Source organism: Heloderma suspectum, chromosome 2 (assembly GCF_057233095.1).
Source record: "Heloderma suspectum isolate Gila_16-S chromosome 2, 16-S_ref, whole genome shotgun sequence".
Lineage (NCBI taxonomy): Eukaryota > Metazoa > Chordata > Lepidosauria > Squamata > Helodermatidae > Heloderma > Heloderma suspectum.
Window position 1 is genome coordinate 217,008,801 of NC_139459.1, and position 25,554 is coordinate 217,034,354.

Sequence of the window (25,554 nt, forward strand, 5' to 3'; positions counted from 1 at the left end):
TCTTTGTTCAATGTGATGTTTTGCTTTTGCAAGCCTTACTCATTGGACAGTGTTTGACTACTTCATATAGGACTGAAATTGACATGCTATTAAGTTTGTTGACTGAAACCCAAATTTGGATTTAGAATCAGACCAGGGCACATGGACTGGTACTTTCAGCCACAGGACGTTTTAAAGAAACATGTTAATTAATTCCATGTAACTTTATTGGTACCACACAGGTTACTAGCACTACACAGTAAGGTTGTGGAGCTGCAGTATCAGAATTAAAAGGCGCACTAGAATTTTACAACCTAAAAATAAGATTCATTCTATAATAAAGGTCATAAAACACTATTTCACACCCTATGGTGTTGTGATTTAATGATCAATAAACTGATTGTTCTGGATGCTGACTCATGGAGTGACTCAGCTTTTCATCCTCAAGACTGATGAAAAGGCTACTATTAGCACCTGACACATCACAAACAGAGATAAAGAAAAACTCCTCCTCCTCCTAGATTTTAAATCTAAAAAGGACCCTGTAAGGAAGGCCCTTATCCAGAGTACTGTTTTGTGGCATTTTCAGAAGTAATGTTTAATGGCAGAACACTGCATAACAGCATTTTTACAGTGACTGGGTTCGCATGATCACCCCAGCCACGGTGGGCTGCAGCGCATGCAAGCCACCCTTTTGAATATTCAAGCCACAGCAGGTGGTCACCATGGCTTATCGTGTTATGCGAACCTGGTGAGGGGAGTTAAACAGCCCTAGCATAATTCTCAAACTGCCCATGGCTGTTTAACCATAGGGTTGTTTAACCTTGGCAACCGCTGGCTGTGGCCTGAATATTCAAAATGGTCACTGACATGCACTGCAACTGGCTTATTTAATCAGCCACGGTGGGCTGCGGTGATCGTGCAAACCAGCTCACTGTGTTTATATAGATTTCAGGCTGCAATACTATACACACTGGCCTGGGAGTAAGCTGTACCGAACTTAATAGGACTTCTGAGTAGACCTACATAGGATTGCACTGCCAACATTTTACCCACACAAAGTTTTCAGGAAGTAGTTAGTTGCTATGTCATCATTTCAGGGCCACAGGAGTTTGAGCTAAGCCTACAAGGCATACTGAAAAACTGCCTAAGATAAGTGTAAGTTAAATGTATTGCACCAGGATGAGTTTCCACCCTGGATCTTCCAAGAGATTTTTGTAATTAATAAAGAACTTAACAACCAAAATCCATATTAGTGTAATATCTGTATTAGGCCAACCAAAAGATCACAAAAATCTGCAAGCTTTCAAGATCTCCAGGCAAGATATTACAAAAAACCATGAGGGGGTGGGGAGAGAAAAAATCTGAGCTGACGCTGAAGTCATTGCGGGGGAGATCTCCATGACAAAGGAAGGAGAAGCAAATGGAGGATTACCCGGATTTTTCAAGGAATTGGTTTTGGTCTGCGCCAGGACCCACACACAAGTGCACCGCACCTTTATAATTCACTTGGCAGGAACTTACTTCCAGGTGGGGTGAGGGGATTGGAACTGAATGTCATCAGACTGGCAGGGGCTGCTTAACCAATGAGAGAGGCTTTTCCCACCCCTCTCCAGGCTCTATCCTCCTTTCTCCTTCCCCCTGAAGCTCCCGTTATGCGATGCTGCAAAGGAGCACATTAATCACTTCCATACAGCAATAAACCAAACATCAATGAAATGCAGCTTCAAAATAGCATTTCATGGAGAAGCAAAGACAGCTTTTACAGGAGTCACTCCAGTCTGCCTTTACCCCTATAAATGCTTGATTTACCTTGGCTCCAACTAGCCCTTTCTAACCCCCTTTCTCCTTCCCCTGAAGCTCTCATTATGCAAAGCTGTGAAGGACCGAAGCTGCACATTAATTGCTTCCATACACCAATAAACCAAACGTCAAAAAAACGCAGCTTCGATATAGCGCTATTTCGATTGATGGGAATCTCAGTAACTTCAGGAGTGCGCATTTAGGGAAAAAGCCTCATTGAGTTACAACTGGGAGTTACTTCTGAGTAGACACACATAGGTTTGTGCTGGGAAACACAGGGACGGGAAACACCCCTTGACTGGGGTCATGGTGAAAGACACACCCCTGGGCAGGGCTAGCAGACCCGAGGTCAGTGCAGGGGTTAGGGCACACAACAACAAAAGTGCGGAGAACCCGACTTAAGCAAAACAATCAGACTTAAAGTAGTCTCAGGAAAACTGGGTTTTCCACAAAATGCTTTGGGGTGGCTGTAGGATGGCCACAACATCATGTGCCGCAAACGATCTCCAAACGCAGCCAGCTCGCAGCAAATTGGCAGTGGGAACACTCCCATGGTGTCTGCACGACCACAATCTTGAGATGGAATGGGTGAGGAAAGGTCTACAGACATTCAAATAAGGCTCTTGCATGTGAAATGGGGGTTTCAGGTTTCACCTGGAGCTGCCCTAGGGCTGCTGGGATGAAGAAAGCCTGGTAAGTTTGATCCCCCATTTTTGAAAACATAAAATCCAGTTGTTTAATATAAACTAGGGATATTTCAGAGTGTCCTGTTCTTCTGCAAAAACTGATTTATAGCCTAGAAAACTATGGAGCTGATTAGTGTCATATCAGTCAACTGTTCACCAATCTTCTCTACAACTTGCTTATATGTGATAGTGTCAACATGAGGTCATGCCACACCTCTTCCTCCCCTACTCCCCCCAAGGAAAGAAATCTAGTATTACTCACAGGATTTAGCGTTTGTTGAAGACAGTCACACGGAAGGACTCTCCCTCACCATACCTGGGCAGCTGCTCTCAAAGCCCTGTACAATGAGATGCACATCGCATGCAAATATGTATAACAGAAACCCAGCAGCTTACTTTTCTCCACTCAGAGTCACACACAGCTCCCCAAAGAGCTTAGGCAAGGTCAATATAGAACTGAAAAATATTATGCAGAGACAGAGCTAAACACATAACATAAGAAGACCTCTGCTGGATCAGGCTAAGGGTCCATCTCAGCCAGCATCCTGATTTGTCAGCCAGTGGTCAGCAAAATGCTTCTGTGAAACCTGCCAACAGGGCTTGAAGGCAGGGCATGAGCAGGGTTAAACACCTCCTGCTACGTCTGCACTCAAAATGGTCCCCTCTAAAGCTGCTTTTCATTAAACAAAATGGCTCTGGGGCTTTGTTTGTGTGTGCAGCATGTAGTTTGCTTCACAGAAATCAAGACATCAGGGACTCCAAGGCTTGATCTGGGAATGACTTTTAAAGCCCTAAACAGTTTGGAACAAGGCTATTTGAAGGACTGTCTGCACCCATATGAGCCTGTCTCAGACTTAAGGTTGGCATCTAACACCCTGCTCTCTGTTCCACCAGTGAAAGATGTCAAGTTGGTGAGTACCAGGGATAGGGCCTTTTCTGTGGTGGCCCTTCACCTCTGGAATACCATTACCAAAGAGATTCATAGGGCCCCTGCTTTGTTGGATTTTAGGAGATCCTTAAAGACCATCTTATGCTGGTCACCATTTAGATAATTCTATGGAGCTGTTTTAGCAAATATTTATCTGGTGGTATTATTTTTAATCATTTTAATGCTGATATTTTATGCTATTTTAATGTTATTTTAATAATTTGGTTGTACTGTTGTTTGATGTTATTATATATGCAAGCCACTTTACGTGTGTGTGTATGTGTGCGCGCGCGTGCGCGCGGGTGCACACACACACACTGCAAGGCTGGGTAAAAATCTATTAAATAAAATACATAATAATTGACCCAGAAACCCATAGTCTGAAGTTAGGACTCAGAATGATGCACTACCATGGACTGTTTGTGCTCAGACCTTAGGGCAGTATCCAGTGGAGCTACTCTGGCTCTGCTGGTTCTGTTGCATTCCTAGAAGCAACCACTTGCACAACGGGGATTTTGTGCTTCTCAGAATAACCCTGGAAATGCTCGTTTCCAGACTGGGACTGGTTAGTGGAGCTCCCTTCTGTGAGCTGCACTGACCTGCACTGTTCCAGAAACTAGCATTTCCACTAGTTTGGGGTTTTGTTGTTTATTCGTTCAGTCACTTCCGACTCTTCGTGACTTCATGGACCAGCCCACGCCAGAGCTTCTGGTCGGCCGTCGCGACCCCCAGCTCCCCCGAGGTCGAGTCCGTCACCTCCCGAATATCATCCATCCACCTTGCCCTTGGTCGGCCCCTCTTCCTTTTGCCTTCCACTTTCCCTAGCATCAGCATCTTCTCCAGGGTATCCTGTCTTCTCATTATGTGGCCAAAGTCTTCAGTTTTGCCTTTAATATCATTCCCTCAAGTGAGCAGTCTGGCTTTATTTCCTGGAGTATGGACTGGTTTGATCTTCTTGCAGTCCAAGGCACTCTCAGAATTTTCCTCCAGCACCACAGTTCAAAAGCATCTATCTTCCTTCACTCAGCCTTCCTTATGGTCCAGCTCTCGCAGCCATAGGTTACTATGGGGAACACCATTGCTGTAACTACGCAGGGTTATTTTTAGAGGTGGGAAAACCCTATTGTATGAGCGGTCGCTCCCATGAACGCATGGACACAACAGGATACTAGCGTCAGAGCCCTCAACAGGCATAAGAAAGAATAATGGTGTAAACAGTGGCCCCTGCAATTGGCAGACAGATGTCAGCCTCTGGCTGGGCTGCATTCAGACATTATGAGCCTGGCCTTCTATCCTAGCCTGGTCAGAAGAGCTACACATTCTGCTGCTGCACTTCAGCCTATCCAGCCACTGACCCCAAGACCCTTGACCTGGAGAACAAACTCTCCTGGTCTAGTTTCTAGCACATCCACCTGCAACCATTACCTGGGCCTGACATAGGTTGCTTAATACATTACTACTAGGAAGTCTGGAGATGGATTTCCATAGCAAGACTGCTTCCCTGTCCCATTTGGAGGCATGCCTTGCCTTCTCCATATAGACCTAGTGATGTGGGTTGCCTGGAAAACTTTCCTGTGCAAATTAGGGTGATTTGCATGGGGTAATTTGCATCAGAAGGTTTTCTGATGCCCTAGAAAGTGATCTAATTTAGCACATTAATTTTACTTGTATTTACTAAACAATCCTTTAAAAACAGGACCCCATTATAAAAAATTTTTTTGTCCCAATACACCACAAGTATTTGACCTGAAATATTGGGGGGGAGGGATTAAAGCACACTTAAGGCACAATCCTATACATGTTTAGACATGGCTGGCTGGGGAATACTGGGAATTGTGGGACTTATTTCTGTCTAAGTATGCATAGGTTTGTGCTCTTAATGTGATATAAATGTTATAGTAACTTATTGCAACTGTTTTTAACTGTTTTAAATTGTTTTTATACATTATGTGTTAAAGTTTTTATATTATGTTTTGTTACGTTGTACGTTTGGTTTGTAATTTTTATGAATCGCCCAGAGAGCTTTGGCTATTGGGCCGTATAGAAATGAAATAAAATGAAATACTATGTAGAAATTCTATTGAACTACTTGGACTGAATTTCCAAAAGTAGTTGGGAAACTAGATTCTATTGCTGTGAAAGAGATGCCAATTTATGAACACTCCTCCAGTTTCTATTCATTCGATTCAATAGGGATTCAGATCTGTTTTTTGCGTTAGTAGTTTTTCTGTTGCAATGCCCTTACAGACATTTACGTTTGGTACTACTTCTTTGGCACTTCATACAAATAGAGTTTTAGAAAGCAGATATAAAAAAGGAAACCCTAATTTTCATGGGCGTCCACAGGAATTTTTCCAGGTATGGGGGACACAGCTGCAAAACAGTTTGTGGTTGTAATTCATGCGCATAGCACGCACTGCTACAACACACCTGTGCACTTTCCTTGTGCGTACTCTTTGTTGCTTAGTGTCATATTCCATGACATTTAGAAGCTTACACAGAGTAGTAGAAGATCCCAGGAACCGAACAGCACTAATGCAGAAGAGTGTTATATTCAAGAAGCATCATGAACTCCAGCAAAGCTTCAATTGGAGTGAAGAATAAAAAAATACATACCCAAGAACAAGAGAAAAAAAACACCAAATTGCCAAACACAGTACAGCTGTTTTAAGAATATCATATTGGATATTTTGTGGCATCACTGCCCTTATCATAACGTTGACACTTTCACATGAATCATCCTAGAATGATTCCCTTCATCTTGGAAACATTGGTGGACACTCTCAAGAATGGTCTTCCCTAACCTGGTGTGCTCCAGATGTTTTGGACTACAACCCCAGCATTCTGGAGCATTGGCCATAATGGCAGGGGCTGACTGGAGTTGAAGTCCAAAGCATCTGAAAGGCATCAGGTTAGGGAGGCAGCTCTTGATTGTAGCAGTGGAGTCTGTGGGGAGCATATTTAGCAGTGGGAGAATGAATATGCTTGATCAGGTTTAGGGTTCTAGAGAAACCTGCTCACTTTATTCACATTGTTATCAGCCAATTTTTATGTCAGCTAACAATACAACTTTTGCATGGTTTGAATTCTGAACTACAGCAATGTTCTTTCGACACTGCATGGCATGTTTTTCTTTGAATTGTACATTTTGTGTATGGTTGCACATTTTAAAAAAGCCCTGATAGCATCAGAGAACAGGTATGCCACTGCTGGTAGGTCTGGTGGCTGAACAGCGATAAGGCCTGGGCACCAGGGGCTACCAAGATGGGCAGACCTGGCCTCTGAGAAATGTGTATACCAGGTAGGGATGTCAGAGAATTCTGCCACGGATCTCAGTGAGGCCGAATGCCAGTGCATTCGCCCCCCTGAAATCCACGGCGGAACGAAGCCCCACCGCCCCCCCCACCCCACAAAATAGGCCCGGAACGGAGCACCTACCTGCTGCCATCCGCGCTGACTTGCGTGAATTTTGGGGGAAGGGATGGAGCGCCTCCCTCCACCGCGAATGTCACCCTTCGAAAAGGTAAGTGACTTTTGTACATCCCTAATACTAGGTCTACCCTACTGTTGTTTCTCAACGGCTAGAACTGCTTTCCAGACAATGTCTTTCCACCCATAGGTGAAACCCTCAGTTCTTACCATGACTCCCTTCACACCTGTAATGGCCTTTAGGGCCAAAGGCCATTACAGGGTTGAAGGGCATGGTTAATATCTGGGAGGGGGAGTTGACTTGCTCAGCTTGTAGCCTACTGCTAGGTTCTGCTCTACAGACAACACACAATCAATTCAGGTACCTTCACAATCTTTATTTCTACAATACATGAGAAAACACTAACTTCAATGGAGCTGTGGCACTGTCTCAGCTCCAAGGCCAACACTAAGAGAGAGGTGAGGAGAGGTTCTACTTGGGCTTCCTGCAAGAGCTAAAAATGCAGGTTCTCTTCACAACAACCTGTTCTAACCCTTAATAAATTGTACTGCTGCTACAATCAATTTCACAGCCCCCTCTGCATTTCTCTAAAACACAAAAAACACTGGACTATGCTGCAGAGTTGTTAAACGCTACTCTTAACACACACATCCATCTGCAAAATGGGAATAACAACTTTGGTCTACTTTGAAGGACTTATCTAACCCATACTTTCTCAGCCACAGCCCTGCCTTCTTCAATATGGGTATAACAATGATGAACTTTATCTACACATATTGTCAAGGTATTACTTTTTAATGTTTATGCACTCAGAAAAAATGATTAACAACACCAGAGTTAGAAAGATCATGAACACCTGTCTTGGCTGCTACCTTTTGTTTTTCGGTAGACACATTACTGCACAAATCCAGCTACAGGAAACTCCTGGATTTCAAAATTGTTATTTATGAGGCTGCAATTACTTCCTAATAGGGAAGATACCGCCCCCCCCCCCCCGGCTTAACACACCCAGAAGGCTTAACATACGCAGATGAATGTGTTAACCATTGCTATGGCTTCATTCATTGGCTAAAAACACTAAAAGGTGGGAGCAGGCTAGTTTCTCACAGAATGAATACAAATGCTAGAGACTTGCTTTTTTTAATGATAGCTGAGAATTTGGAGATTCTCATCCCCTGGGGGAGGCAATTGCCCCTCCTTGCCCCTTTCTGCAGCTGCCCATGCTAACCTTCTTTATTTCTAGATAAAACAGTTTTTGCAGAGTTCACTACTTGCATTACCAGCTCCATTTCCGTCCCAGGTTTTGAATACTAACTCTGGGGGAAAGTTTAAATCTTGTGCATAAGAGTGTTGAGCCAAATATGAGAAACAATATCACTTCTATAACTCCTGCTCACCTGAAAAATACTGTTGGCATAATAAACTTTTATGTGCATTAAACAAATAAAAATCCTGCTACAGAGATAAAGACATTCCCTGAGACAGCAGCTTAGGATCCAACTTAGGAACCAGGGTTGTGTAGTGGTTAAGAGTGCTTGAGTAGGACCAGAAAGAACCAGGTTCAAATCCCCATTCAGCCATGGAGTTCACTGGATGATCTTGAATTTGTCATTGTCTCTCAGCCTTACCTACAGGGTTGTTGTGATGGTAAAAGGCAGGGAGAGAACCTTGAACACGACCCTGAACTCACTGAAAGAAGTGAGGGATAAACATGTAATAAACAAATAAAACTTAGGGGATCATCCAAGCAGAGTGGTTCCTTTTTAAGTGGATGAAGTTTGGCATCATTCCAAACAAATACCGGATATGAAACTGCTATGCATACCGCCCACCCCCATCAACGTTTTAGTGAGCATATAAAAGTCTTCGGAGTTCTCACTTTCTGCTGGAAAGCCCCGGGCACCGCTGAGATAACACAGCAGGCAGTACATACCCAAGAAGTACATATATTATATATCTACCAAAGGGATGGGTAGTGTATTGCAGATTCACAGAACTTATATGTAAGAGTCCAAGAATATTCAGTAAGGGCGCAATCCTCTGGGCGCTAAACAGTGGCTAGATGGCCATAGGCTTTTTTGGTTTACGGGAACCAACCTCGTAGCCAGTGCTCCGACGTCAGTTCCCAGAAAACCGCCTCCCTGCCCCTGCCGCTTCATAAGAGGCATGGTTCATCCCCGGCTTCATGCTCATAAGAGCAGTGCGGAGTGGGGGAAAAGGGGATGTTCCCGGGGTGGGGTGGGGAGGGGATGGCAGAAGTGTTGTTATGATGCTACTTATGTGCCATCCAGCTTCCCCCCCGCCCTCCGGCTAGATGGCTGAAATCGGCCATCTAGCCACTAATGCAGGGCAGCCAGAGCATGGAAGCTCCGCCCGCCCTGCATTGGATAGTCAGTCATCTCCGAATTCAGAGGTGGCTGACTATCCCCATTGGATTGTGCCCTAAGTAGCTTAAAGAGTGATCCTGTCCTTGAGTTACATCCACTGGGCAGCAGAGGATAGCTACAAAATCCCCTTGAGCCATCAGAACAAAGAGACATGCTGGTGTAACAAATTTGCCCATTGTACCAACAGTAGGTTGTACTGGCAATAGCCCTCAACAATAAAGCAAGGAGGAAAAACAGGCTAAATGGGTTATATTGTGGGACAGGAATGACCAGCCATCTGTCAGTCTCAGTCATGAAGCCAAGACTGGGACCATCCCTTGCACTGATGTAACATTACACGTACATACAGGGTTTCATAGGTACACACACTCCCACTGGAGAACCACAGACAAAAGCCTTTTAGACAAACACACGCACACATCCAGCCACTTTGGAGGACAGGATTCCAATTGACACAGAAGCCCATTTGAGGGACAAACCTCACAATATGCAGAAGATCCACGATCCAAATCTCCCAATGTTTTTATCTGTTCATCAAAGCAGCCACTGCGGTGTCGAATTTTAATTGGCGCAAAAGTGCTGAAGGGAGTTAACCCTCCCCCTCACCCCAGTTTCCAAAACTATCTAAATCACTCCCCAAAGCCCTGCAGTGCAAAAACAAGGGGCCCATACCTCAAAGTAGGACTACTGGTTATATTCCATCTCTACTCCCTTCAGCATCCCAAGGAGTACAGAGCACACCCACAGAAGAAAGCCTAGCTTGATGTGCTCAGTTTCTATGCGTAGAGGAGTTTCAGGAGCTCCAGAAATAGGTATACCTCCTCACCTGCTGTTTGTGAGAACCAGTTCTATGTATTATGTCACCTACAACAGTAATTGTATGATGTCTTGGTTTTGCATAATTATTTTGATAACAGACTCTTCATTTCATTTCATTTATTATATTTCTATACCGCCCTGTAACTGAAACTCTCTTACGGTGTCTTTTTTTTAACAGACTTCACTGGACATCTTGTAAACTAAATACTTTGTTTTAGGGAGGGATTCCCCTTAAAATCTGAAGAAACTACCATGAAAGCACTGAAGAAACCACCAGAAAATATAGGTCAGCAATGCCAGCAGTACTTTATAAATCAAATCACTACAGGGTTATAGAATCTCTGTGACACTATATAGTGAATTTACTTCTATAGAGCAATGACCCACCGCAGACTTGGGACAGTAACCAACACAGAGCTCACTGTGAGCTTCCGTGAGCCCTGTGGGGCTCATTGCTGCTTCTATTCCATGAGTGGCCAGCCCCCCTAAGATTTAGTGCTTCCAGGGGCTGGCCCCCAAATAAGCGGAAATGCTCATTTTTGGAACGGGGCAGGTTGGCGGAGCTCCTCATATATAGCAGTCTGCACATACATAGGTAAGTATTTTACAACCCACAAAGATTTAGGCTGTAATCCTAAACATATTTACTAGACAGTAAATCCCACTGAATGTGATGTGACACAATCCTGAGTAAACCTGTTGAGGATGGCATGATTAAAGTGAAAAACTACAACAAGCATTTTACCTTTGGACCACCTACCACAGGAAGATTTGCTTCCATGCGAAATATTTGGCCTTAACGCAGCCTTGTATTTAAGCACTAGCCATAGGCAATCAGGAACTGTGTGCAAGCGAGAGGGCTGGAGAAGAAGGATGCAGCACTCTGTCCCTCCTCTACACCCAGCATAGAAACCAAGTGGGTGGATAGAAGAGGAAAACGCTGTCCTCCTTACCCAGGAGAGAAATGCAGCTGTGCTCCTCCTCTGCCAGTCCCCAGCAGGCTAGTAACTTTTGTGGGCTTATTTACAGGGTGGAGTTAATGTTTTATCATCTGTGTCAATGCCCATTTCACTACACTGGGGCACAATGAGTCCCACTGAGCTCAATGGGGCAGGTAATTGGATACAGGATTGCAGCCTAAGATCCCTCCATTTCTGTGGGCTGAGTGATGTGGCCTGCTGTTCAATGAACTGCTTTTGGCTCCCCCGAGAAGCCGGACCAGGTATCAACGTACTTCTGTAATAGAACAGAGGTATCCATTCAGTGTGGAACTGAGTGAAATTCCAACCATAAAGAAACAATCACATGCCCTAAACACTGACTGGCTGCCTCTAGCAAATACCGTGTTCAAACTTGTATTGGTTTTACCCAGCATTATAGTAATATAGTAGTAACAGATCGAAAATACCTGTCTAGTCAAGTTTGCAACAGCCAATATGCATTAACAGGGAGTAGCCTCATCTGCCCTTATGAAGACAGTCAACTGGGAAGTCAATACATCTTTATTCATATAAAGATCCAACTAAGAACATAAGAAGAGCCATGCTGAATCAGCCCAAAGGTCCACCTAGTCCAGCATCCTGTTCACACAGTGGCCAAACAGCTGCATAGGAAATCCACAAGCAGGATATGAGTTCAAAAGGACCCACCTGCTCCTCTTCCCAGCAACTGGCATACAGATGCATGGTGCCTCTGCAACAGGACGTAATATATAGCCATAATCAACAGTAGCCATTGGTAGCCTTATCCTCTATGAATTTGTCTAATCCCCTTTTAAAGCCATCCAATTCAGTGGCATTCACTGCCTCTTCTGGTAGTGAACTCTATACTGAATCACCATTGTTTACCATGACTTCGCTGATTCATGGTCCTACAAAAGTGATGGAATAAGCAAAACCATCACCATTTTTTTAACTGTGATTTTGCTGAATGTATAAAATGGTTCTACAAAAGTTTATGTTGCTGTCCAGCCTGTTGATGGTTGGACAGCAACACACCTGGAATATGAACATGTTTCCAAGTGCTTTGCCTCATTGATTCCAATTATTATTTCCATTGACTGATTGTGTGATTGCTGTTGGAAGGCTTTAAATAAGCAAAATATTTAAATACGTGTGTCGTCAAGCATAAGTTTGAGCCTGCTCTCAGCAGGTTTTTCATTCCTTCATTCCCCCTAATACACTGGGGATACATTGTTACAGGTCCCCGTTAGTTTGATAATGAATGGACAACAAGGCGGGCCTGTTATTTTCTTGATGCATGATATTTCCCCTTTGGGTTTTGGAACACACAAACTAGATGGGGGTGTTTCCAGATTGGGGGGGGGGGCCTGGAGCTAACAACACAAGGCATAACGCACCAATTCCATCTTCTCTTTCTTAACGGATTTTCTGTGGCGAGGAAAAGACAGAAGAATCAGTGGGGAAACACACGTGGAAGATGAGCACATCCGGGACCCCCCCTTGCATGAGGCAGAGCGATGGTGCGACAGAAGCCTCGTCCGGGAGCACCCCCGGCCCTGCGGGGTGCGTCCTCCTGACTCGGAGGGGCTCCGGCGGAACCACGAGCTGCCCGGCGTAGGCTGCTCCCCGCGCAAGTCTGGCTGCGCTTCTCTAACGCCCGCGCCTTTTCGCCGCTCGGCTACGCCGCGTCACGCAACGGGCCGCCGTGCCTCCTCCGCGGCGAAGTTCGCGCCCTCCCGCGTGCACGCGGTCCACGCCCGCGCACCGCTTCCCTCCGTCCCGCGCGAACCGCCCCGGCCGCGGGGCGCGTCCGCAGGCGGGAGGAAGCGCTTTCCGCCCTTCCAGCGCGGCTGAAGCGCCCGCAGGACGCTGTCCCGCCTGCCGCCGCCGAGCCCCGTCTTCGTTCGGCCCGGGAGCTGCCCAGAGCACGCGCCAGGCAGCGCCGCAGCAGGGGCGCAGGGACCCGCCCCGCCGGGCGGGGGCGGGCAAGGAGCGCCGTCCTGCCGCGGGACGCGCCGGCCTCCCCGCGGCGCCGGGGTCGCCGCGGCGCGCGGGGTGCTTACCCAAAAGCTGCAGCCGCAGAAGGCGTCCATGGGGCAGGTCTCCAGCTGAGCAGCCGGGCGCTCCCTTCTCCCCGCTGCTCCCGGCCTCCGCCAGCAGCCCTGCTGGAGCTTCCCTTCCGCCACGCTCGCTCGCTCGCTCGCGCGGGGCGGTGGGCGGGGAAGGGCTCGCCCGGGCGGCGCCGCCGCCGGGCCGGGCCGGGCAAGGCGGGGGCTGCTCGTGGCGGGGAGGAGCCGGCTCCCCTGCGGGCCATCTCACGGGGCAACTCCGAGGCCGGGCGCTCAGGGGGGCCCGCCGACGCCCGGCCCCTCCGCAGGGGCAGAGCTCCCGGGAGGGCCGGCTCCGGGGGGCCGGGCAGCAGCAGCACCTCCCCCCCTCAGGCGCGGCACGGGGCGCTTCTGCTCGCCTGGCGCGGCCGCGGAAGAGCGGGAACGAGAGCCGGACGAGCGGACGGTCGCTCCTGCGGCCTCCTCTTCTCTCCCCTCCGTGTGAGAGAGCTGGAGCCGGCCGCGGGGAGCGCGCGGACCAGGGAAGGGCCCTGCCCCTGCCCCTCTTGGCGCCTCTTTCGTCCCTTGGGGTGGAGGAGAGAGTGGTACAGCTGGGGCTGGACCTCGGGGCGAAAGCCCAGCCCCCGCTGCACCGCCCCCGACTTACCTCGCGGACAGCGGCAGGTGACGAGGGCGGCACGAGCAAAGCCCCATTTCCTTCCAGCAGCCGGGGGGGGGCCACGGGTTCGGGCAGTTTGAGCTGCAGCCCCGCGCACCCTCAGCCTGCCGGGTGTTTCTTTTTCCCGTTGATTAGAGGTGGCAGAGAGTTTTGTTGTTGTTCTAACATAGCAGGAATGCAGAAGCACTTTCAAAGCATGGAATGGCCGCGGGTAGGAAGAAAAGAAAAGACATGTTGTGTGCTTCACAACTGAAGTAATAGCCCTAGCTACACCTACACCCCCCCCCGCCCCCCATGATTTGACAAAATCCCTCACAAAAGACTCCCGAGGAAACTTAGCAGTCATGGAATAACAGGGAAGGCCCTCTTATGGCTCATCAACTGGTTACAGAACAGAATGCAGAGAGAAGGAATAAATGGAAAATTCTCCCAGTGGAGGGAAGTAAATAGTGGGGTCCTACAGGGATCTGTATTAGGACCAATGCTTTTCAGCCTGTTCATAAATTATCTGGAATCAGGAGTGAGCAGTGAAGTGGCCAAGTTTGTGGAGGCCACCAAATTATTTAGGGTGGTTAAAACAAAAAGGGTTTGTGAAGAGCTCCAAAAGGATCTCTCCAAACTGGGAGAATGGGCATCCAAATGGCAAATGTGGTTCAGTGTAAGCAAGTGTAAAGTGATGCACGTTGGCACAAAAAATCCCAACTTCAAGTATAGCCTGATGGGATCTGAGCTAGCGGTGACCAACCAGGAAAGGGATCTTGAGGTTGTGGTAGACAGCTCAAAATGAAGATTTCAACCCAGTGTGCAGATGCTGTAAAGAAGGCAAACTCCATGTTAGGCATAATTAGAAAAGGAATTGAGAATAAAAGTGCCAATATACTGCTCTTGTACAAATCTATAGTGCAACCACATGTGGAATACTGTCTGCAGTTCTGGTCACCACACCTAAAAAAAGATATTGTAGAGCTGGAAAACGTACAGAAAAGGGCAACTAAAATGATCAAGGGCCTGGAGCAACTCCCCTATGACAGGTTACAACAGCTGGGATTGTTTAGCTTGGGAAAAAGGTGAGTAAAGGGAGACAAAATTATGCATGGTGTGGAGAACGTGGACAGGGAGACATTTTTCTCCCTCTCTCCCTCCTGGGGTCATCCCATGAAGCTGATTGGTGGGAGATTCAGGACAAATAAAGGGAAGTACGTCTTCACACAGTGCATAGTTAAACTATGGAATTCACTACCAGAAGACTTTAAATGGGGGCTAGACAAATTCCTGACAGTGGCTAGTCCTGATGGCTATATGCTAACTCCAGGATCAGAGGCAATACGCCTCTGTATACAAGTTGTTGGGGAACATGTGTGGGAGGGTGCTGTTGCACTCATGTCCTGCTTGTGGGTTTCCCATGTGTTGGCCAGGAACCTACAAGAAGGGCATGAGTGCAACAGCACCCTCGCACCGATGCTCCACAGCAATTGGTGTACATAGGCTTACTGCCTCTGGTACTGGAGGCAGCACATAGCCATCAAGACTAGTAGCCATTCATAGCCTTTCCCCCAGGAATTTGTCCAACCCCCTTTTAAAGCCATCCAAATTGGTGGTTATCTACATCCTGTGGTATTGGGTTCCATAGTTTAAGTATGTTCTATGTGGAAAAAGTGCTTCCTTCTATCTGTCCTGAATATCCCACCAGTCAGCTTCATGGGATGATCCTGGGTTCTAGTATTTTGAATGAGGGAGAAAAATGTCTCCCTATCAACATTCTCCACACCATGCATAATTTTGTAGACCTCTATCATGTCTCCTCTTACCCTCCTTTTTTCCAAGCTAGTCTTACTTCTGTCTGTACCAAGATGTTGCCTATGTTGAGCAGTTATGGGAATTTTTTGGTTTCGTGATTTCACTATCACTTTTAAACCAGACAGCAATAACTATGGTTAATGCTTGTCCTTAAGTAGTTGGTAGTGATGATCCCATTTTACATGATTGGATGCACTTTTGAAGACATCCATGGGACTTTGCCACATTGGTGCTGACTGCACGACATGACAGCCCACCGTGGATTATTTAACCCATGTTGAGGCCGCAACATGTGTGGGGAACATGCAGGGCACATGCAGCCACCATTTTGAATATAAACCTCCCACTCACGTTGTCATGTGTAAACCTTGTAAGTGTGGGTTATACGAGGGTTGTTTTACCCTCACACAACCCACACTCACCAGATTCATGTGACTTGACAACCCCTGAGTGGGGGTTGCATATGCAGTGGCACCTGTGGGCACTGTGGCTCATCATGGGTCATTGTCTTATACTCTCTTGAAACTGCTAGTAAATATATTTCCAAACATTTCCCCCTCCCTGCCCCCAGCATCAAGTCTACCAAGTAGTCACAGAGAAGCAAGGAGATCTGCAAATTAGGTTTGGGGTCTCTTAAGATTTATTTTTTATATATTGATTATTACATATATATTCCACCTTATTTTTTCCTCTTGCGAGGAACCCAAAGTGGCTTACATAGTCATCCTCCTCTCAGTTTTATCCGCACAAGAACCCTGAGTGTCAGTGGCTGGCCCACAGTCACCCAGTGAGCTTCATGGCCAAGTGGCGACTAGAACGTGGATCTCCCGAGTCCCAGTCCTACACTGTGCCACACTGCCTCAGAGATAAATTCTGTAATACTATCTTGCATGGACAAAAATACAGGTTAATTATAACTACTTAAACAAGAGCTTAAAAATGTCCAAACAGCTGAATGACATCACTGGACTTCATGGAATAGTATAGGGCTGAGAGAAGTTCAAAAGAAACTGAGGGTGCAGTTTTGTTTGCAATTACCTGCCCATGTTGACCCCTTCATGGATCACTGCCTTGTTGTGGCGAAGGGGCTTGCGTAACTCAGTGAAGCCATAAGCTATGCCCATGTTGAAGCCAGTTGTGCATGGATTACAGTGCACAAGCTTGCAAACTTAGAATTCCATCAAATTCTGGATTTAAATAATATATGCCACCTTTTGAACATAAAATCAGATAAACTACAAAAAAACCCCAATATTTTGCTCAGAAGACCATATAACAACAGTTTTGTCAAAAACAATGGGATCTGCTACTGTTCCATAGTTTCCCACTGAAATATTTTTGGTGCATATCAATTTCAGAGTCAAATACCAATGTTGAGGGTCAAATGATACTAACCCCCTCAATCAGAACAGTGTTCTGAGACAGACTTTGAATGGAGAATCAAATGGGGAAGTTTTGCCCTAGTTGCTAGTAAGGTATCTGACAGTCTCTTTGTACAACTGGAAGAAATGTTTAGACACCAGGTATTTTGGACTGTAGTTAAAATTTATATCATTATTTACTGAGTACCCATAGCAATTTATAGTTCCACTTTTGCCACCTGAAGTAGTCTGTTGACTATGACTATTTATGCTGCGCTAAAACTAGTCTCAGAGCTGCTATTTAAAATAATTATAGCAATATGGGCACTTACTGCAGTGCTCTTCAATTTTTGTTATTTTATTTTTCTAGCAGGGGCCACTTTGGCTTGAAGCACCACTCCTGAGGCCATTTGGGGGCCATGGGGGACCTCTGTTCTCCTCAACCCCTACCCAGTCAAGCAGTGATGCTGTGCACCAGACTTGGCTGGAGGCCTTTCCCCCCAATACAGCTAACTGGTTGATTGCTCGTGCCTTCTCCTCTCCCTCATCCCTTACCTTACAGCTGATGAATGGCAGGTCTCCTGGCGCTCCACTCCTGAAGCCACCTCTGGTAGCCCAGATCTTAGCAGCCAGCCTGCTGCTAAATCAAACAAGGCAAAGCTAGAGAGCTCTTGGTAAGAGTGGGCAGATAGGGAGGCAGAGAGCCCACTTGAAGTGACTGGGAGCCTCCAGTGGCCCTTGGGCTTTGCAGTGAAGAATGCTAACTTATTGTGATGCAATTTCTAAAAAGAGAGATGCCTGTGTAGAATCTAATCTCTTAATCTAGAAATCTGACCTCTTAGTCCCAGATGTGGGGAAGTTAGTTAGGTGAATACCAATTTCAGGAATCAATCTCTCTCTCTCTCTCTCTCTCTGTAAATACACACACACACACTGTATTGCGATGTATTGGGGTGGGGTCTGAATTCTCTCTCAAGAACCTCCCCACCCCCACAACCCTGTGAGATTGTGGTTGTAAAAAAAAAAAAAAAAAAGACTGCTAGAATGGGTCAAACCAGTTGGGCAAGTTTAGCTTGGCAGATTTCCTACTTTTGTGGAGGTTAGCTGAGTGGTGGCTGTCCTCAGAGAAGGCCATAGACAGACTATCCTGGAATAGACTATCCTGGATAGACTATCTTTCTCTGCCCCCCCCCCCCCCCGAAATGTGCTAACTTGAGGCTGGAGTGAGAACAGTAGAAGCAAGCTGTGTGCGTAGCAATCAGTCTGTGCTGAGGCTGGAACTGGAAGGGAGGCATGGAGCTGACTTTGCTCTCTGCATGGCATACTTTTAAATTTAATATATCAAAGATAATAATTTTATGAGAAAACCAAGTTATACATAACATATGTTAGGTTCCTAGTTTATGTCTGATCAGAGGGAACTTCAGCAAGTTGTCCCTGAAATATCTGAATCATCGTAGAAGCCAGAAGCAGGAAGAACTTAAGGGGAAAGGAAGACTGGTGTACTGCATCTGTTCCAGTTTGTGAGGAAGTTGGGGAACTCCCTAAACCTCTTCCTGTGCATTCTGGTGACGGCAGGTAAAATTTTTTTAGCTGAGGCACCATTTTCTAGCAGTAAGGTCTAACTGAGAAAACTGGCAGTGAGTTCCATAGATCCACACTTCAAAGTTAATTTTTTAAAAAGAAACAGATGGGATGACTGAAATGCTGTTCCGATATACGTATTTGCCATCAGCAAAAAGACTTTTGTCTCCTGTTATAAAGAACAATATTGTTTAGGAACCTGGAATGTAAGATCAATGAATCAAGGTAAGCTGGAGGTGGTCAAATGTGAGATGGCAAGATTGAACATCGACATCTTGGGAATCAGCAAACTAAAATGGACAAGCAAGGGCGAATTTAATGCAGGTGACCATTATATCTACTACTGTGGGCAAGGATCCCTTAGAAGAAATGGAGTAGCACTAGGGGTGTACAAAAACCCGCTTACCTGGCTCTGCCAGGTTCCGCTGGGGGGGGAGGCGCTCCGTCCCTCCCCCCGGAATCCTGGTTGGGGGGGGAGGCGCTCTGCACCTCCCCCCGGAATCCTGGCCAGCCGGCTCCGCTCCGTGGGGATTCCGCAGAGCTGCTGGCCAGCTCTGCCAGTAGCCGGACATCCGGCCGCTGGCTGGCAGGGACGCAAATGGCGGCTGCCGTAGCCGTTGCCGTTTGTGTCCCTGTATTCAGCCATGATAGGCTACGTAAAGACGTAGCCTATCATGTCTGGGTTTTTTAAAGAAACGCGTACGCAAATTGCGGCAGCGACGGCTGCTGCCATTTGCATTCCTTATTTTTCACCGTCTTAGTCTACGTAAATATTTACGTAGACTAAGATGGCAAAAATAAGGAACGCAAGTTACATTATAACTTAAAAATAAGGAACGCAAGGAACACATTAGCGTATGTGTTTTTTTTGTTTAACCCAGACATGATAGGTTACGTAAGTCTTTATGTAGCTTATCACGAATTGGGGGGGGGAACAGACTGCAAATGGCGGTGGTGGCAGCCATTCGGAAGACCCGCAGCCGCCACCGCTGAAGCCGCCGCTGGAGCTGCCGCCGTCTGGAACATCCGCCCCAGTTAAGTCTCGTCCCGGGGGGCGATCCGCGGGGGGCGGGTGGGGCAGGCCGTTCCGCCACAGATTTGGGGGGCCGAATGCACTGGCATTCGGCCTCACCGAGATCCGTCGCGGAATTCTCTGACATCCCTAAGTAGCAGTCATAGTCAACAAAAGGGTGGGAAAAGCCGTACTGGGGTACAATCTCAAAAACGACAGAATGATCTCAGTACGAATCCAAGGCAAACCATTCAACATCACAGTAATTCAAGTCTATGCCCCAACAACTGAGGCCGAAGAAGCTGAGGTTGATCGGTTCTATGAAGACCTACACCTTCTAGAACTAACACCAAAAAAAGATGTCCTCTTCATCATAGGGGATTGGAATGCTAAAGTAGGAAGTCAGGAAATCACTGGAATAACAGGCAAGCATAGCCTTGGTGTACCAAATGAAGCAGGACAAAGGCTAATAGAGTTTTGCCAAGAGAACACGCTGATCATAGCAAACACTCTTTTCCAACAGCACAAGAGGCGACTCTACACATGGACATCACCAGATGGTCAATATCGAAATCAGATTGATTATGTCCTTTGCAGCCAAAGATGGAGAAGCTCTATACAGTCAGTAAAAACAAGACCTGGAGCTGACTGTGGCTCAGATCATGAGCTTCTTGTTGCAAAATTTTGGCTTAAATTGAAGAACGTAGGGAAAACCACTAAACCATTCAAATATGACCTAAATCATATCCCTGATGAATATACAGTGGAGGTGAGGAATAGATTTCAGGGATTAGACCTGATAGACAGAGTGCCTGAGGAACTATGGACGGAGGTCCGTAACATTGTTCAGGAGGCAGCAACTCAATCCATCCCAAAGAAAAAGAAATGCAAGAAAGCCAAGTGGCTGTCTGATGAGGCTTTACAAGTAGCTGAGGAAAGAAGGGAAGCGAAAAGTAAGGGAGAAAGGGGAAGATATACCCAACTGAATGCAGATTTCCAGAGAATAGCAAGGAGAGACAAGAAGGCCTTCTTAAATGAACAATGCAAAGAAATTGGGGAAAACAACAGAATGGGAAAGACCAGAGATCTCTTCAAGAAAATTGGAGATCTCAAGGGAACGTTTTGTGCAAAGATGGGCATGATAAAGGACAAAGAAGGCAAGGACCTAACAGAAGCAGATGAGATTAAGAAGAGGTGGAAAGAATACACAGAAGAACTATACAGGAAGGATCTGAATGTCCCTGATAGCCATGATAGTGCGGTCACTGAACTTGAGCCAGACATCCTAGAGAGTGAAGTTAAGTGGGCCTTAGGAAGCATTACTAACAACAAAGCTAGCGGAGATGACAGTATTCCAGCTGAGCTATTTAAGATCCTAAATGATGATGCTGTTAAAGTGCTGCACTCAATATGCCAACAAATTTGGAACACTCAACAATGGCTGTAAGACTGGAAAAGGTCAGTTTACATTCCAATTCCAAAGAAGGGCAATGCCAAAGAGTGTTCAAACTACCGCACAATTGCGCTCATTTCACATGCCAGCAAGGTGAAGCTCAAAATCCTACAAGCTAGGCTTCAGCAGTATGTGAACCAAGAACTACCGGAAGTACAAGCTGGGTTTTGAAGAGGCAGAAGAACTAGAGATCAAATTGTCAACATTCGCTGGATCATGGAGAAAGCAAGAGAATTCCAGAAAAATGTCTATTTCTGCTTCATTGACTATGCTAAAGCCTTTGACTGTGTGGAAAACAACAAACTGTAACAAATTCTTAAAGAGATGGGAGTACCAGACCACCTTACCTGTCTCCTGAGAAACCTGTATGAGGGTCAAGAAGCAACAATAAGAACCAGACATGGAACAACCGATTGGTTCAAAATTGGGAAAGGAGTATGACAAGGCTGTATATTGTCACCCTGCTTATTTAATTTATATGCAGAGTACATCATGAGAAATGCTGGGTTGGATGAATCACGGGTCGGAATTAAGATTCCTGGGAGAATTATCAACAACCTCAGATACGCAGACGATACCACCCTAATGGCAGCAAGCGAAGAGGATCTAAAGAGCCTCTTGTGGAGGGTGAAAGTGGAGAGTGCAAAAGCTGGTTTGAAAGTCAACATTAAAAAAACTAAGATCATGGCATCTGGCCCCATCACGTCCTGGCATATAGAAGGGGAAGAAATGGAAGCAGTGACAGATTTTATTTTCTTGGGCTCCCAAGATCACTGCAGACAGTGACTGTAGCCATGAAATTAAAAAACGCTTGCTCCTTGGGAGGAATGGCACACCTAGACAGCATAGTAAGAAGCAGAGACATCATCTTGCCGACAAAGGTTCGTATAATCAAAGCTGTACGAAAGTCACTTACCTTTTCGCGGATTCTGTTCATGGTGGGGGGGGAGGCGTTCCGTCCCTCCCCCCAGAATCCTTGATGGGCGGGGAGGCGATCCGGTCCTCCCCCCCGGAAGCCTCGATGGCCGGCTGTGCTCCGCAGCGGCTCCTCAGAGCAGCCGGCCAGGCCCAGGCCAGGGCCATCCGCAGCCGGATTTCCATTTTTTTTTTTTTTTTTTTACCAAGGCGTGATAGGCTATGTAAGTCTTTACGTAGCCTTTCATGTCTATGGGGGGGGGGGAGAAAAAAACACAGACTGCAAATGGTGGTGGCGGTAGCCGGTCGGAAGACCAGCCGCTGCCACTGCCAAAGCCGCCGCTGGAGCCACCGCCGTCCGAAACATCCGCCCCAGGTAAGTCTCATCCCGGGGGGATCCGCGGGGGGCAGGGGGTGGCAGGCTGTTCCGCGATGGATTTCGGGAGGCTGAATGCACTGGCATTTGGCCTCACCGAGATCCGTCGCGGAATTCTCTGACGTCCCTATCAAAACTATGGTTTTCCCAGTAGCAACGTATGGCTGTGAGAGCTGGACTATAAGGAAGGCTGAACGCCGAAGAATCGATGCTTTCAAACTGTGGTGCTGGAGAAGACGCTTACGAGTCCCCTGGACTGCAAGAAGGTCAAATCAGTCAATCCTAAAGGAAATCAACCCTGACTGCTCATGGGAAGGATAGATACTGAAGCTGAAGCTCAAATATTTTGGCCACCTAATGCGAAGAGAAAACTCCCTGGAAAAGACCCCGATGCTGGGAAAGATTGAAGGCAAAAGGAGAAGGGGATGGCAGAGGATGAGATGGCTAGATAACATCACCGATGCAATGAATATGGACTTGAGCACACTCCGGGCGAGAGCGCAGGACAGGAAGGCCTGGCGTGCTATGGTCCATGGGGTCACGAAGAGTCAGACACGACTGAACGACAGAACAACAACAAATTCATTTTTCCTTTAGCCCTTCCCTTGTCTTCATTATTCTCATTAGGACAAATGAAGGTGCTTCCTTTGGAATCTGCAGCCCTAAATAGTTTAGGCTTTGCGCACCCAAGATTGTCCTTTTCTTCATGCCACTGCAGTTATCTGAGCTGATTTGCAGAACTGTTGAGGTTTAAAACTCACTGTGTACATCAGCTCCACCCTCCAGGCTAGCTAGTTGTGAGCAGCTGCAGCCCTGTACAGCCGCAACCTTCTTGCCCAGCACCAGCTTATTTGTAGCCCTGGTATATCCCTTTTGCAGTCCTAAAGCCCCACCCACCCATCGACCCACCCACGTTTTTCTGGATTTACATGTTGGGTCCCACCATGAACATTTGTATTGAGTTAAAATTGTTATTTCCTCTGTTGTGTTTGCAATTCTTCCCAATTTTGCCTCATCATAAAATCTAAGCACATCCATCATTCTTAAGTCCAAGCTTTTAAACAGAAGTGCTGAATCGTGATGGTCCATGACAGATCCCTGTGGAACATCATTTAGCTCCCTCATCTAAAGGACAGTGATCCACTAACTGCTGCTCTGGCTGAAATCCACAGCGCACTGGAATGTCCTGAGTGTGGCTTTCCAACCAACAGTACACCTGCCTCATGGTGGCAGGTTCCAGTTCACCTCTCTCCCATTTACGTGTAAGACTGTCAGATGGAGCATTATCAAAAGCCATGTTGGAGCTGAGATCGTCTGTCTCAACAGTTATTATCTCAACAGTTATTTTATCTAATGGAAGCCAATTACCCTGCCAAAATAATAACCTAGGCTGGCTTTCATTTTTGTTCCTAAAAATGTTGGCAGCTAATAAATAAGCTTCATTCCTTTAGATAATTATTTATAATAATGTATGACTACGCAAGCCTTCAACACGTGCTCAGAAATGTAGCCGTTGTATCATCTACAATCTTCCTCCAATGTATATTTACAAATACTGCAGTTCTCAGACCACCACCATCATCTTCTTGAAGTCCGTGGGACTACTCTGCAGTAGGTATTTTGCACACCACAGCCTTTATCAGCATCTAATACCTGGGTGAACTTTTCAGATCTAAACATTCCCTTATAAATAAGCAACTCTGTCTGAAAAGAAATATTTCGCATAAATGGCTTCATACAATTGAGATCTCTGTCCATCCTTCATCCTGTTGGAACGAGTAGGCTTTTGCTGTGCAAGTAGTACAGGAGCAAGACATTCCTACACTGTTCACTAGTCACCCTTCTGCCACCCTCAAATCACTCCAGAGCTTGGTTAACTTCAGCTGGCAGAGTTAATCCAGTTTACTGCTTGATGATCAGGCTCCACCTTGTTATTCTTGAACCCCATGTGAGGGGGAAACACTCGGCCTTGTTTTCGTTTTGGCAACTGTGTACTATCTGTTTCATTTTATAAGCCTAGCATTGTGGACTTGTTTGAAATGTATAGCCATACAATTAACGGTGTCCCCATAGCCAAGCTGAACTGAACTGTATTGCAAAGTAATTGCTCCTCTTGAAGTCTCTGGATCCAGCCATGCAGCTCTGAGCAGATAAATTGACAGTTGTATAGATGAGCTGCTCAGGTGACCAAATCGGGGCCCTGCTCCTCCTCCTCTTTTCCCCGATCATCTGATCTGCGTTACCACCGACTTGCTGGCTGGGCACCGCGTGTGCAGCCCCGCACACGTTCACCGTGCTCTTCTGTCCACATGCATCCTTGTCCGGCTAGATACCCCTTAGCTGGACTGGGCCTCAACAACCATTCTTTCTAGTAGTTTGTCAGCAGGCAACAAGGCCAAAGGAGATGTCTTTGTTGTTATATGAACTGAAATTCAATTTACATTAATTCAAAATCACTAGTGTGAACTTCTTGCTCACTGTGTGGCAAGGAGGCAGGTGAAAGTATATGCTTGTTCTCCCTCCCACATACCAGGAATTGCATAATTGGAGGAGGCATACGATCTCCTATTCACTGCAAATTCAGGTTAGACTACTGGGTCAGGGATGAAAAGTAAGAAGTAGGTTGAACAAGGGCTGCCTGCAAGCAGCAGTTCCCCTTTGGACTTTCCTATGGCAAGTTAAGGCTGCAATTCTGTGTACACGTGCCAGTGAGTAAGCCTCACTGTACACAGTAGGACTTAACTGCAATCAATAATAATAATAATAATAATAATAATAATAATAATAATAATAATAATATTTTAAACTGCACAGATTAAAAACAAGGCAGTCCCCACCCATAGGCTTACAATCTAAAAGACATGACACAAATGGAAAAAGGGATAGGAAGAGGAAAGCAAGCAAGCTCAGGCCCCTGTTCTTAAAGTTGCATAGTTCTTATAGTGACCAGTATGAATGACAACTGTTCAGGGAGGGGAGGAACCATCTGGCAACTAGTCTCTCGGCCCAGCTGCTGTCCCATGTCTCCCTCTGCTGCAGTCACATTTGGGGGTGTGCATGCCTCATATGAGTGTGTAAGCACTGTTTCTAATTAATACTGTATTTATTTCTTTAAGGACAAAGATGTCTCAAGGCTTCAAGACTTCCAAGAATTGGAGCTGGTTCTATCGATGGGTGACAATGACTTTCTGTTTAGAAATGCTCCACCAACCTTGACTGAAAGGCCTTGTTATAATAAGAAAGCATCAAAGCTGACTTACTAATTGCTCAGATGAAATACCTGTCACTAGCACTGAACTGATGAACCTGGGATTTTGGAAGGGCTGTAACCTCAG

General features: G+C 46.3%; 1 protein-coding gene across 4 annotated transcripts in view; it reads right to left on the reverse strand.

The window, feature by feature from the left end:
- The window catches only part of LOC146354007 (ATP-binding cassette sub-family C member 3-like), a 102,778-nt gene extending 89,151 nt beyond the window's left edge, over positions 1-13,627 (reverse strand). For 3 of the 4 annotated variants that reach the window (XR_014788256.1, XM_084837942.1, XM_084837944.1), the window contains exons 1-2: positions 13,058-13,627; positions 12,392-12,422 (exon numbers count right to left, since the gene is read on the reverse strand). Coding sequence is in view for 3 of the 4 variants with exons in the window: in XM_084837942.1 (XP_084694068.1) it covers positions 12,392-12,422; positions 13,058-13,308 (282 nt within the window). In the remaining variant the exon portion in view is untranslated. The remainder of the gene's footprint in view (positions 1-12,391; positions 12,423-13,057) is intronic. The other variant, XM_084837943.1, reaches the window with a different exon arrangement.
- Between the last annotated feature and the right edge of the window lie 11,927 nt (positions 13,628-25,554).